The 15,906-nt window shown below is 33.7% G+C and overlaps 1 protein-coding gene across 1 annotated transcript; it reads left to right on the forward strand.

Annotated features, from left to right (window-relative positions):
- Positions 1-5,226: 5,226 nt before the first annotated feature.
- Cmtr1 (Cap methyltransferase 1) lies at positions 5,227-15,655 on the forward strand. Its single transcript, XM_089702506.1, has 14 exons — positions 5,227-5,481; positions 5,570-5,671; positions 5,823-6,343; positions 6,426-6,569; positions 6,692-6,965; positions 7,183-7,379; positions 7,464-7,647; positions 7,851-8,076; positions 8,197-8,311; positions 10,526-10,775; positions 10,854-10,954; positions 14,825-14,940; positions 15,060-15,298; positions 15,373-15,655. The coding sequence occupies exons 1-14, from the start codon at positions 5,469-5,471 to the stop codon at positions 15,618-15,620; spliced, it is 2,730 nt and encodes a 909-aa protein (XP_089558632.1). The 5' UTR covers positions 5,227-5,468; the 3' UTR covers positions 15,621-15,655.
- Positions 15,656-15,906: the final 251 nt, after the last annotated feature.

The raw sequence follows: 15,906 nt of genomic DNA on the forward strand, positions 1-15,906 counted from the left end.
TGCATGGGTTTTATTCTGCTCTCATTAGGCTTTTTAAATTTTAGTTCCTTTATTTTTGATAACAGTTTCTCAGGATCTACTTAGCCGATTTAAAAATTATTTTACAAAAATATAAAACCACATTATGGATGTATAAGTTGTAGCAAAAAATTAGTTATGGTACTAGTAAACGATTAAAAGTGTGATAAAAATATGTCATTTCAATATTCTTAGGTTATCAACAACAAACTAGCTTATAATATTTTGAGCTGACTGCACTGCTCACTGACATTGAGATAGAATGTGGAATATATATTATTTACTAGCGGTCCGCCCCGGCTTCACCCGTGGTACATAATATTTACGTTTTCTCTACATAAGAACCATCCTCGTTCTTCAAGGAATATAATAATAAAAGAATTATCGAAATCGGTTCAGCCGTTCTCGAGTTATGCGCTTACCAACACATTTTGCGATTCATTTTTATATTATAGATTCACTATAATATTATTTGTTATTGTTATACATGTATGGTTTAATCACTAGTCACAAATTTATTTCGCGCTGGCCCGAATCTGTAGTAGTCACGACGGACGAGCACGCGTAGGGCCGATTGTTAATAATAATAATCGGTGAGATCCTTATTGGCCTAGTGCTAGATCTGTGTTATTGGCACACGGGGTTGTAACAAGTGGGAACGGCATAGAGAATATTGCGCGCTCCCTTGCACTTACGGGCATAAAGCGTCTTATTTACGGTCCATCTTGACGTACGTCCCGCCAAGGTCATACACGATGCACGACGCAAAACGACAGTGAATAGCGTTGACGTACGTCAATAATTATTATTATTATCTTGCTGGATGTGCACGACCAACTTTTCATCCAGCAAGCACCCCCACCACCGCGAACGTCGTGCAGATGGACAGTGAATAGCGCGGACGTACAGCAGATTAGTGTTGCCAACAGAAATTAATGTAAATACTTGGAAACGTGGCCTATTGATATGATTTTTTTGTGATAACTTAGTGAGTACATGAGCATGCAAGAAACGGTTATTTTTGATTTTTATGTACACAGGAAATCCCAATTATCATTACTTTTGGATAAACCTTGTACACATGGACAGTTTATATTCAGAAGTTATTATTTTAAAAGAACTCCAAGGCGAATTGTTGAATAACACAGATTTTATGCAAAAGTCCACTGCAGAAAAATGGCAATTTATTTAAAAAAAATATCTTGACGAATTTGTTTGTTTAAAAAAAATGATTAGCTATATACCTACTCTCTGTTCCCGCCACTTTAGCATTTACTGAAAGAGTCTTTTCGGTCATGAATGTGAAGTGGCGGGAAGAGAGAAACCGAGCTTCATTAAAAATTAATTAAAAATGAGCTCTTGAAATACATAAATTTAGATTTGGAATGTTTGGATTCATATAATTCATTTAAAAATAATGAAAAATTCTTAGTTACTGCAAAAAGTACAAAAAAATATATTTTTAAAAATATTTATTTACTCTTTATTTACCTCCTTTAAAATCAGATATACTCTATTTCTTCAAATAAAAGTTGGCAACCCTAGCCATGCTTAATGCGCGCACGATCGTCAGTAGGATACATCCAGCACCGCGGCCTTGAGCCGACGTACGTCGGGGATTGACCGTGAATAAAGCGTCTTATTCACGGTCAATCCCCGACGTACGTCGGCTCAAGGCCGCGGTGCTGGATGTATCCTACTGACGATCGTGCGCGCATCAAGCATGGCTAGGGTTGCCAACTTTTATTTGAAGAAATAGAGTATATCTGATTTTAAAGGAGGTAAATAAAGAGTAAATAAATATTTTTAAAAATGTATTTTTTGTACTTTTTGCAGTAACTAAGAATTTTTCATTATTTTTAAATGAATTATATGAATCCAAACATTCCAAATCTAAATTTATATATTTCAAGAGCTCATTTTTAATTAATTTTTAATGAAGCTCGGTTTCTCTCTTCCCGCCACTTCACATTCATGACCGAAAAGACTCTTTTAGTAAATGCTAAAGTGGCGGGAACAGAGAGTATATAGCTAATAATTTTTTTTTAAACAAACAAATTGGTCAAGATATTTTTTTTAAATAAATTTCCATTTTTCTGCAGTGGACTTTTGCATAAAATCTGTGTTATTCAACAATTCGCCTTGGAGTTCTTTTAAAATAATAACTTCTGAATATAAACTGTCCATGTGTACAAGGTTGATCCAAAAGTAATGATAATTGGGATTTCCTGTGTACATAAAAATAAAAAATAACCGTTTCTTGCTTGCTCATGTACTCACTAAGTTATCACAAAAAAATCATATCAATAGGCCACGTTTCCAAGTATTTACATTAATTTCTGTTGGCAACACTAATCTGCTGTACGTCCGCGCTATTCACTGTCCATCTGCACGACGTTCGCGGTGGTGGGGGTGCTTGCTGGATGAAAAGTTGGTCGTGTACATCCAGCAAGATAATAATAATAATTATTGACGTACGTCAACGCTATTCACTGTCGTTTTGCGTCGTGCATCGTGTATGACCTTGGCGGGACGTACGTCAAGATGGACCGTAAATAAGACGCTTAAGACGCTTAAAGCGTCTCAAGCGTCTTATTTACGGTCCATCTTGACGTACGTCCCGCCAAGGTCATACACGATGCACGACGCAAAACGACAGTGAATAGCGTTGACGTACGTCAATAATTATTAGACGCTTTTTAAAGCGTCTTATTCACGGTCAATCCCCGACGTACGTCGGCTCAAGGCCGCGGTGCTGGATGTATCCTACTGACGATCGTGCGCGCATCAAGCATGGCTAGGGTTGCCAACTTTTATTTGAAGAAATAGAGTTTAACTGATTTTAAAGGAGGTAAATAAAGAGTAAATAAAGAGACGAAATGGGCAGGCATAGTGATGTGCCATTCTCCCCATTCTCCTATCAATGTGTAATTCAATATGAGTTCAATACACAAATATATACATATTTTATTTTAAATACCTAAGATATTGTATATTTTTAAAAGTGATGTAGTTCATAAAGGATTTAAGTATGATCGTTCTATGGCTCTATGTACTTTTGTAATTTTCTTTTGGTAATTATTGAAGTGAAAACTTCTTTAGCGGCGTTGAGCACTTTTTCTGTAATGGACACACATTAGACATAGACACACATTTATTTACAAACATAACACACAATAACACACACAACAACTGACAAAACACAGAACATTACAAATAAACAAAATAAAAAAAAGACAAATAAACTAGGATGCAGTTAATTAACTTAAACAAAATAAAAAAATAAAAAACAATAAATAGTTGTAATTATGTGCTATGGCTGTAAAATGGTCCAGGCTTAGAGGTCCAGGCTCAGCATATGTCATGAGTCATTTGACTCATGACGCTGTTGATTCTGCCAGGACCCAGAAGGCAGATGGTAATAAGAGGAAGCAATAAAAAACAAAGTAAGCTAATTAAAACTAATAATAAGTAATATACGTATAGATATGATTTTTATTATATGAAGAGTCAAGATGTAAAAAAGAAGAAAGTAAGTGCATACATAATGAAATAAATCATAATAAAGGGGGAAGCAATAATAGGTACAAATGCTGCTTAAGAGGGAAGAGAACTCTGAAGTGATAAGAGATATTTTTTGAAGGCACGTCGGAAGCTAAATTTAGACTGCAGACATTTTATGGGAGGTGGTATATTGTTCCAGCATTTGGTAGCAGAGTATCTGAAGCTCCCACGAAATGCTGCAGTTTTGTGTGCCGGGACTGACAATTCCTTGGTTACACCCCTGACCTCATTTCTGCTTGTTTGACTTCGCCACAACAGTTTAGTATACAGATACTCGGGCGCTTTATTCTTAACAATGTCAAACATCATACAGGCCAGAAAAAGATTTTGCCGGTTCTTAATTCTCAGGTGGTTGAGAGAATTGATGAAAGGAGTAACGTGGCTGCGATGTGGTATGTTTAAGCAGAAACGAGTACAGGCATTCTGTAACCTTTGGATAAGTCGCTGAGAACGTTCCAAGAGGCAAGGACCGTATACGGCCACACAATAGTTCAGCTTGGATAAAATGATTGCCTCACAAAGTCGAATACGCAGATCGACACTGAGGAACTCTCGAATTCTGTAAATTGTCTTGAGTCGGAAAAAGCAATTGCTCACTATTTCCGTAACATACTTCTCGAAGTTAAGGCCACCATCGAAAACAACTCCTAAGTTACGTGCAACAGTGACTTGCTCAAGTGGAGACGAATCAATTGTAAGGGAAGGACTGTACTTTTGATTTGGATGGATTAAGGCACAAAGAATTCCGCATTGACCATTCCGAGATTCGTTGAAGGTCGTCATTAATACTCTGAATGCAGTCTAGAACACAAAAACGGTTGATAGGGAGATATAATTGCAAATCATCTGCATATAGATGGTAATTACACTTTTTTAAACAATTTGTTATGTCCGCTGAGTACAAAATGAATAACAAAGGCCCCAAAATTGATCCCTGCGGAACTCCTCTTGTGACAGGATATAAGGCTGAAAAAACATTAGACCCATCAGATTTAGTAAGAACTACTTGTTGGTAGCGGTCATAAATATACGAATTGAACCAGGACACAGAGTTCTCGTCAAAACCATAGTAAATTAATTTAGAAAGAAGAAGAGAAAAGTTAATGGAGTCGAATGCTCTGGAAAAATCAAGCAGGGCGATAATTGAAGCATGACCAGCATCACGGGCAGTTAGAAGATTGTCCACGACGTCAAGAAGGGCAGTGCTGGTACTACGTCGCTTTCGAAAGCCAGATTGATAGGTAGGAAAGATGTTAGAAGATTCACAGTACCTACTTACTCACTAATGGGTATAAAATCTTAAACTCGCGCCCCCAGGGACACGTGACCTGATCGAAAAAGCGACGGATACCATTCCAAAATATCAAACATACTCAACGATAATAATCAAGTTTTCACTTCTGCCGGGGAGTGCAACGGGCAACCCGTCTTTTTTTTTAATATTGTATTTATTTACTAATTAATTTTAATTTATTTTATTTTGTTTTATATCGATTACTAAATATCTAGGCTAAACTTTTTAATAATTTTAATCAGTTTTGAGATCATTTATTTCTAGGATCATTTATTCCTCGTGCCACGAACGTTTGCCTTCGACCTATTGGACCTGACTACCTGAGTCCTGTCTGCAGTCTGTGGTTCTGTTGTCACTTGTCTGTCAAAAAAGAAATTGATCCAAAAATATCGCGTGTTTAAATATTGTTATTTATTAAAACTTTGCTAATGTAAATATATATTTCTCATAGTACTTAAAAAGTAAATAAAGTTTATGATTATACTAGATAGTTGTAAATTATTGAACTGTAATTATAAGCAGAATACTTAGGCTAAACTTGTATTAATTTATTCATTGTTTTTACTTAAATTATTAAGATAATTTTGCAAAAATGAATCTATCCGGTAAGTAAAAGGAGAATAAATGCTTAAAAGTGTTTTTTTATATGACAGAAGAAAATAAACAAGCGAAATAAATACTTTTTATTACTAGATCCATCTGACGATGGTTCAAGCAGTGATGAAAGTTCAATTCCAGCCAAAAGGCGCCGTTCGGACACATGCGGTGCTTCTTCAACAACTTCTCATGGCTCAGGTTTATAAATTTTTGTAAAAATAAGTAACATTTAATTTATGAAGATCCCCTAAATCTTGTTACCTGTTTGATATAATTTGCTTGCTTGTATTTACCTAAAAAGTGAGGCACGTATATTATATTCTGATTGGTTTTTGAATTATGTTTTCAGCTCTTCAAGATTCAGATGACGAAACAAAAGAAAAAGTCTACTCTGACTGTAATTCAGATGTTGGAGAAAGACCAAAAACAAAGATTAATTTTGCAGAAAAAACATCAGATCGAAACAATAGATTAAGTCAGAGTAGTTTAAGTGAAAATTGCTCATCTCCTAACGATGGATATAATGATGAGTTTAGACCTGGTTTTGAAGATAATGATGATCTTTCAATGCGTGCAAGCTTTCATGCTAACAATGAAGGATCATTTTATAACAAAAAAGCAGATACTGATGAAAAAGATGAGGCATTCAAAAGTGAATATTCTGAAAAGTCTAAAAGAATGATGAGCAACATGGGGTACAAACCTGGTAGAGGTTTAGGTAAATTTGAACATGGTAGAGTTGAACCAGTTGAGGCATCTACACAAAAAGGTCGTAGAGGGTTGGGCTTGAAACCATCTCTAGTTGGTGATGTTCCAAGAGATTTTAAATGGTCTCCCGATGAAGCAAAAGCTGAGGCGAAGGAAGAAGTAGTAAGTTATCAATTCATATTTTTAAAATCTCTTATTAACTCTTATTTTAGGTTATTTATTTATAGAACCTTATATTTATTAGATATGGATGCCTACACCACCAGAAGATACATTAACAGGAGACATTCTTGAAGAATGGTTGAAAAAGGGGCCTAAAAAATTAAATATGGAGGATGAAACAGAATTTGTTGACCCAAACATACTTCAAGGCATTATAAATGCTAAGGTAGAGTATAATTAATAAATTTTTTCTGTTATATGTCAATTGTTAAAATTATATTTTAAAACTTTCCCAAGTGTTATTAATTCTAAATTATTGTGTCAAAACTGCATTCATTAATTTTTCAGACAATATTTGACACTCTTGATGATGAAGATCTGAGAAATGCAAGATTTAGAAGTAATCCATATGAGACCATTGGATCTGTAATATTTTTGAATAGAGCTGCAGTAAAAATGGCTAACATAGATGCAGTTTTTGATTTTATGTTTACAAATCCTAAGAAGCAAAATGGGGAGCCACTTGTTAATGATAAGGAAATTTTATATTTCGCTGATGTCTGTGCTGGACCTGGTGGATTTTCTGAATATGTTCTGTTTAAAAAGGGTTGGGCTGCTAAAGGTAAAATTAATTATAATATAATAGTAAATTCTTTATTTAAGAGTAACCAAGACCCATTTTAAACACAATACATACACAAAAATCAATAATACACATAAAATTAATCTAACAATCATAAAATATAAAATTGACATGTCACAAATAATTATTTTATTTACGGATTAATTATGTAAATTTGTAAAGTTATTATCATCTTGAGTGAATATTTCATTTTCAGGATTTGGATTCACATTAAAGGGAGCAAATGATTTTAAACTGGCAGATTTTTATGCCGGTACTCCGGAAACTTTTAATACTTTTTATGGAGTTAAGAATGATGGAAACATATTTAATCCAGCAAATTTGATGTCTCTCAAGGATTTTGTTTTGAATCAAACCGATGATATAGGTGTTCATTTCCTAATGGCAGATGGTGTAAGTAGATATTAAAAAAATTGAATGTTGTGAATTGAGGACTTTATCTGGAAACAATAAAAATATTATAAATTGTTTTTGTAGGGATTTTCGGTAACTGGACAAGAGAACTTGCAAGAAATATTATCGAAACAGTTATATCTTTGTCAATGCCTTGCTGCTTTGATGCTTGTCAGAACTGGTGGACATTTTGTTGTCAAATTATTTGATGTCTTTACAAAGTTTAGTGTTGGTCTCATATACATAATGTACAGATGTTTTGAAAAAGGTGAGCTATTTTATACACATCTTTAATTCTGATTAGTTAGATTTAAAATTATATTAATAAGTTCACATAAAAGTTTTAAAAATATTTGGTCATTCTAACATTTGTTTGTTGTGTTTCCTTATATTTCCTATTTGTTTATGAAGTGGTTGTAACTATACTTCAATTAAAATATACCTATACTTAATAAAACTGTATTTTTGTAGTTTGTATATTCAAACCAGTAACATCAAGGCCAGCCAATTCTGAAAGGTACTTAGTATGCATGTGGAAGAAATTTGGAACGGAGGCAGCAGAAACACACCTTTATTCAGTTAATTCAATGCTTTGGAGCGAACTTGATAGAGGGGAAGATATAACTGAGCTTGTTCCCTTGTCAGTGATCATGGAAGATCAAGCTTTTTATGAGTATATATACAAGAGTAACTGTCTGTGAGTAGTAGTTTGTATAATTATTTTAACAAAATAACACATCTAGCGATATAGAATAAATAAATTTTATGTTTTTGTATTTTATATATGATTATTTATTCTGTTGTTATTTCTTTCCAGTTTGGGTGAAAAACAAATAAAGAATTTATTAAAACTAGCTGAATTTAGTAAAAATAAAGATTTGAAAGAAGCTTGCCAAGCTGACATGAGAGAACAGTGTCTGGAATTGTGGCAAGTAAGTTTTCTATCCGGCTGATATAAATGTGAAAATAAAAATTATCCCTTTTCTGAATAGCTACTGGATGGACTTGGGATATCAGCATATAATTTGATTTAGCGTTTGTTTGTGCAATAATTGTATAAAAAAATAGGAACAAATTATAAAATTATTGCATATGATACACTCACCGGCACGGAATCTTGGCCACTTACAAATTTGCCGATAAAAAAAGTTTGAAGTGTTTTTCACGATTTTTTTGTATGCAGATATGTTAACATATCATTTGTTTAATTTTATGCTAAGAAATCATTAAGTTTGAGAATAATCTTTCACCACTTTTTAAGAGTTACTCGAAATTTGTAATTTGTGCGGTTAAGCCGAAGTTACGAATTGTTAGTTTTAAACTTTTTTCGATATCGTTTATGCCGTTTTAAGATATTGTTATTGTTGTACTGTAGTCAATGATCATAACAAACAATAAAAAATGCCGTTCACATCTGAACAACCTACTCAGGCCATCACAATGTTAGACCAATGACTGCCGCAACATAAAGTACCTAATGTACAGTACGTACCACGTCCAGCGATGCACTATGCATAGAGAAGATACCAGGAGACTGGCAGCTACACGTGCAGACCAGGAAATGAAGGCGTGAGGTGCACATCAGCTCGATAAGACCCGTTTATTGTTCAAGAGATACTCAGAAATGGCTATCTGACAGTTTTTGAGATACGCCACCGGCTCTAAAACACCAGGATAATCAATGTGAGTGAGCAATCGGTGAGAAGACTAATGAAGGAAGTTAATTTGAAGGTTTGCAGACCAGCACGCCGTCCAGAACTCTTCAGACATCACAGAGAAGCACGTCTTCGTTTTGCACGAGAACATGAGAACTGGACCCACAGCCAGTGCGCTTGTGAGGTGTTCACAGATGACTGCTAAGGCACTTTACGAGCTTCTGATAGCCAAGAGTCAGTATAGAGGAGACGAGAAGAGGTTTTGACCAATCACCACGCTCAAACTGCGATTTTTCATGGAGGGTCAATAATGGTATGGGGAGGTATAAGTTCCGATGCTCGCACGGAGTTAGTTATCGTAGATAATGGCTTAAATTTGATCAGGTACATTGAGGAAATTCTCCAGAAACATGTTCAGCCCTATTACAGGTTTATCAGTGAAGAAAATTTGCTACTAATACACTATAACGCATTTCCGCGTGTCGTACGATGCGTATAAGAGTACCTTCAAGAGGTTATTATTGAAAAATTGGAGTGGCCAGCTCGTAGCCCGGATCTTAATTCAATAGAACACATCTGGGACATGCTTAAAAGAAACATAAAGTTCGATTCCAACCCAGCACCAATGTTAGATGAGCTTAGAAATACAGCTGGGGCCGTTTGGTACACTATAGCTCAAGTGGACATCAAAAATGTCTTCTAGAGTATGCCAGACTGGATGCAAACAGTGTTTAAGGCAAGAGAAGGAAACACCCTATATTAAAAGGTTCAATTTTTTTTTATGGAAACATTCTTTCTAATTTTTGTGCATTTTTTAAGAAATCATTTAAATTTCACAGGAAAAGCGTATATTCTTGTTTAATTCATATCTACGCGGTAGTACTTCTTATAAACTTCCGATTATTACTAAAAATTAGTAAAAACATTAAAGTAACTAGTTTTGATTAAATTTTAATTGAATTTTGTAGTAGAAAAGAAATAGTGTTATTTTACGCAAAAATTTGCAGTGGCCAAGATTCCGTGCCGGTGAGTGTATAAACCCACAGGTTTTAGAGGTATATACCTACATATAGCCTGACACATTTTTTTACACCCATAAAATGTCACCAATTTAGTATGCATCTCTATTCTCTACATAGAGATTCAAGTCCCTCATACATATGAGGAACTTGAAGTCCTGAATTCTGAATGCTGATATAATAAAAAAAAGCTCAATTGAGACACAAGCAATTTAGTACGAAAATTGTTGTAGATGCTGTTAAAGATGCTACCCAGGTGCTCTCATGTTGAAACTCCATAATCTAACAAGGTTATACATGTGTCCATATATTTGTGTTAATGGTAGACCATGCATATTTTATATTCAACATAATGTTCAACAATTTTATAGTATAATGAAGCGAAATATATCATCAGAACATTACACTACCAAAGAAACAGATAAATTTATATTTCTAATTCACTGAAAGTATTTTTTTTTTCTTGAAATAGTTACCAGATAAAGTAAGAACTCAACCTGAGCGTCGAGGTCCTGATGATACAATGCTCAGTTTGCTGAGCAAATTACGAAATCCGCCACCTGATTCTAATAATGCCTTTGCATTTAAAAATGCTGTATTGAATAAACAACCGCAATACATTGAAACCGTAGGTGACTTGGGCTTATTAAAGAATGCATATGATTGGCATTTAACATTCCTTACAAGTGGTAAAGGCAGTCAAGATTTAAGAATGTTTATTGGTATGTACAATGTTTAGTATACTGCTTGTTGTTTTTTATGCTATTGTGATATAAAATTTGTTTGTTGTAATGTGCCAGGTTGCGGCGGTAAACGTGTATACCAATTGGATGGAACAAATTGGAAAATCGTTGCTGATTTACAAATTACCCTACCTGCAAATACATTACTTTATGGAGAGGTACCACTCTTTATAATAATATACTAATAATGCCTGCTAATCTATTAATATTAGATTTAATCAATTAAACAATTTTACGATGCTGTACAGATTTAATGAATTGAAATATTCAAATGTTATTATAACCCAATACCAAAAGTCATAATTAATATTTATTTAATCAATTGTACTAGGTAGGTATTTCACTTAGATTACAAAATAAAAGACAGATGGAGCGTTGCCGAACTAAACCGAATGATTTATCGTCATTTTCAATAAAGCTACAGGTAAATTAGCTTGGAGAAATTTTTGCGTTTGTAGTAGTGTATGGTCAGCAAATAAAATAAAACAACATTTTATTTTTAGTTTTTATTTTATATATATAAGGGATTTTAAATTAAACTATATGTGTTTCTCCTCTGAAAAAGATGAGACTTTATTTTAATATTTGCACATTTAACATACGTATAACTTTTACATTAACTAGACCGGGAGATATTGACACAAAATTTCGAGTCATTTGTAACAGGATGGCGGTTCTACAGGGGTCTTAGTACGCAATGACAAAAAGAAAAACGATGGTGTGAACGCTGGTACCGGCGGCTTAGTCGCGTAGGCGTTAGTCGAACTCGTCGGAAAAATAGCGAAGTCAAACAATTTGTAACACAAAAATTTTAGAATTTACCGATAGCCCATAAAAAAGAAGTAGGCGGTAGTGTCATGCCATACTTTTCCGGTGTGACTTACAGCCCGCCATACCGACGCGAATGTGTTGATTTAAAAAAAAACAATTCAACCATTTGTACCAGGCTAACTTTTGCACAGGTAACCATCGTCGTGCAGCCATTTACGAAAATCGCCATGCCATACTTTTCGGACGATTCCAAATGGTCGCCATACCGCCGAAAATCTGCAAATTTTTTTTTTCGCCGAACCATTTGTACCACCCTAAATTTTTTTTTCAACAACTCCTGAATGATTATAAAAAGAAGTGTGATAATGCCATACCTGTGGGAGGTGGCGAATGTGTATAAGATTTTTTTTTATTGTAAGATTTTATTCGTATTTTGAACGATTAGTAACAGTATGGCACTAATTTTTCCTGTAAGTTTGAGGTTCAACGAATATAAATACAAAATTTCAAAGATCTAGGTGGTGGAAATCTTCACTTATATAAATTAATACTAAATTAATTTTTTAAGTATGGCAGCACTTTTTCCCCCTACTAGAATTATGGTAAATATAATAATGGTCACATTTTATCAAATACTCTCCAAAAATCCAAATGCAATACTGGTACAAAAAGTTTGGCGAAAAAAAAAATTTTTGCAGATTTTCGGCGGTATGGCGACCATTTGGAATCGTCCGAAAAGTATGGCATGGCGATTTTCGTAAATAGCTGCACGACGATGGTTACCTGTGCAAAAGTTAGCCTGGTACAAATGGTTGAATTGTTTTTTTTTTTTAATCAACACATTCGCGTCGGTATGGCGGGCTGTAAGTCACACCGGAAAAGTATGGCATGACACTACCGCCTACTTCTTTTTTATGGGCTATCGGTAAATTCTAAAATTTTTGTGTTACAAATCGTTTGACTTTCGCTATTTTTCCGACGAGTTCGACTAACGCCTACGCGACTAAGCCGCCGGTACCAGTGTTCACACCATCGTTTTGCACGCCTCATAAGCGAAGCGTTGAGGTGGGTACTACTGTCACTTCGCGCAAAACATCTGATTTTTCAAACTTAAAATGTCTTTATGTATCATACATTGCACTTGTAAGATAATACATACACACACATATTAAGAAAAAACACTATTTTTAACATTCATGATATTTTTGATGTCATTTTTGTTATTTAAACTAGTTAAAAAACAGTTTAAAAAAGTTCTGTCTTGGACGTCCGTGTGTCTGTATGTGCGGAGGATTTTCTTGTTAACACGATAGCGACCGAAATACTTTACTAATCGAGTCTTTTTTTTTCTCTTACGCTTGAGTATGCTCAGGAATAGAACCCTTTCATTTTTCAGGGTCTGATTCGATGTGGTTTAATTGTTATTAAATAAACAAAAATAATAATTAATAAATAATTATAAAAAAAAAATTATGAGGCGTGCACTTTTGGATTTTCCAAACTATTTCTTTTTGTCATTGCGTACTAAGACCCCTGTAGAACCGCCATCCTGTTACAAATGACTCGAAATTTTGTGTCAATATCTCCCGGTCTATACGTAATAATTATAATTTTTGAATGAAATGTGTGCTTTATGTTCACGGTACCAAACGACTGCACGTGGCACCTGCGGACAGCGTAAACTGGTTTATTCTGGTTTTGTGCGTGTTTCCACTTTCCACTATCAAGTGACGATTTATTTATTTGTTTTGTTTCGTAATTATTATGGTCAAATATTAATTATGAAACAAATTATTATGGACACGATATTTTATTGTTTCATGGTAGTCGCCTTGTCGTTTGCTCAAGGACGTGAAATTGAATGATATATTTTTTTTTATAAAGTCAAAACCATTTTCTTTCAAATAAAAACTTGTTTTTATTGAAAACAAAAGTGTTGCTTGGAATAAGTATAAAATTAAATAGTAATGTTAGGATATCGAAACATTTTTGTATAGGCCAGAACGATATAGTGGAAACGCGCTCTAAGATCTGAGTAATATACACACCACTACATATGCAAAAATTTCTCCAAGCTAATTTACCTGTATGTGTGCTGTCATTTCGCCGTTGCACTGTACGTACACGGTGCTTCTGTATGCGTGTAATGTTACCAGATATTGAAAAATTTCCCAAATTTTTCCCCGACTACGAAAAAAAGAGGGTTATGTTTTTCGAGTTTATGTATGTACCTATGTATAATATTATTTTCTTTGACACGCCCTGCAGTATAAACCGTTGGATCGATTTTGAGTTGTGAGGTTTCATTGCAATCATCTGAATTATTATGTTAGTGGCGGTAGTGACGTAGGCTATATACATAAATTAGCAGTCAAGTTTTAATTTTTATTTTAATATAATTTCGGGTTTATGATATTTTTTTTATAATATTGTAAAAATTCTTTTATTACATAAAGTACCTGCCTACTAAAGTTATATATGGACAAAATAATTGTATTCAATTTTTAATTAAATAAATTACATAAAAAAAGTTAAAATATTAACTATAATAATTATATTATTTTTTATTTTTCAAAATATATAATATGAATGCGAATAGCGGTGGTTTTTAGTCGAGAATACGAGACATTTTATTTTCATCATATCCATCATAGAGTTCACATAAATTAAATCTCTAGCGAAAACGACTATTGACATTTTTAAGCTTTATAAAAGTAACAAAATAATGTATTATGCTTATTAAAATAATTTAATAATGATCATGAACCTTTAGTGCACTATAAAAATAATCACATTCACGATCGAAAAATCCAACAGCATTACCCTGAAGATCTTTTAACCATTTTACCGTTTTACCAGTAAAAATGGCAAATTCATTTTCAAAATACTGGCAACATACGTTGAAGTTTTGTATTCCTTCATATCTGAAAAATTATTATTTGTATAAAGAAATAAATCAGCCAAATAATCTACAGAAAACCTGTGAAACGATGTTTTATCTTTTTTTTTTGTTTTCGGGAACAAATTTTACAGCGTTTTATTATCATAAGACAGCATTTTTTTACTAAAATTGCAAACCCTTTTTGACGTATTGAATGACACTATATGCGCTATAGCACTGGTGCAGCGACGTATTTGCTTTTGATTTCGTATTTTCTTTGACAAGGGCGACGGGCGGTTGTCATGCTCCATCTGTATTTTATTTTGTAATCTAAGGTATTTCAATTTATATTATATTTCAGTTGTGTGTTTTTTAGATAGTGAAAGAATTTCGTGGTCAAGGTAGTAAGCAAATGCACACTAAAGCTCTACATGTGATTGATGCTCTTATACTGGGCGGAAAAGATATATCATATTTGCCACTAAGTGATAGGTAAGGTTTTGAAAACTTATACAAATTTTATCAAATTATACCGTTTAACACTCTGTTTCAGTATTGTGTAACAAAATAAGCATTCAATAATGAAAAAAAAAAAACTTTTTTTTGTACAGGATAAACAAATGTGCTCTATTTTGCACAGCATTGGAAAAACCATTTGATGGTCATACTTTGCCAATACGCTGTAAGCGGTTTTTCAATTTGGAATCGTTTTCGTCTGCTGTAGCCAATTTAGAATATCGATCCATGAAAAGGATAAAGCAAGCTGTTACCATAGACATACCAAAAAGAAATCATAGGAATGACATGTTTTATGTTGTTGGTTCTGTACTATTTATAAAAGAAATTAGGGGTATGTAAACTTTCTATGCCTTGTTGTTTGTAATTTTCCTCATAGTAAATCATTTAAAAATGTTTTTTTTTCAGAACCATGGTCTGGACAGATGTCTAAATCACATGGGAAAAAATATTACTTTCGCATCGGTAAAGACGGAAAGCCCAAAAGTGATTTCTTTATTCCCGGCGACGCCGCGTTAGATATGATTTCTGCATACAAAAACAGAGTCATGTGGCCATGGGAAGATGCGGCCAGTGCTATATTCGATAGCCACATAAAAACGGGCTTGTCCAGAATGGACATGGAAGAATATATAGCTCGTAACATTAAAAGATAGTATAATTGGAACCTTAATAAACTTTTTTTAATGTGTCTGTGTTTAATGACTTTTGGTAACCCTATAAATTTCTAAAGTTCAATTCACTGAATCACTGATACATTTTTAGCACACGGGAAAATCATTTGTCGACTAAAAAATCCTGGTCAATAAATTATATCATATTATTATTATTATATTGTTTGGGATGTTTGTCTTTTAAACTTGATTAAATAAAAAAAAATGTATGCGTGTACTAGAGTACACACGTAAGCGGTAAGAAGTGAAACTTCTTTATGACCTTAAA

The sequence above is a fragment of the Colias philodice genome, chromosome 13 (genome assembly GCF_061535455.1).
Source record: "Colias philodice isolate Cphi_HAF_F1 chromosome 13, ilColPhil1 Martin Lab GWU primary, whole genome shotgun sequence".
In the NCBI taxonomy this organism is placed as follows: Eukaryota; Metazoa; Arthropoda; class Insecta; order Lepidoptera; family Pieridae; genus Colias; species Colias philodice.

Bases quoted from the DNA above. Each gene is read 5' to 3' on its own strand.
- Cmtr1 (XM_089702506.1), top strand. The intron at 6,966-7,182 runs GTAAAATTAATT...TTTCATTTTCAG, and splicing joins AAAGGGTTGGGCTGCTAAAG to GATTTGGATTCACATTAAAG. The intron at 7,380-7,463 runs GTAAGTAGATAT...TTGTTTTTGTAG, and splicing joins ATTTCCTAATGGCAGATGGT to GGATTTTCGGTAACTGGACA.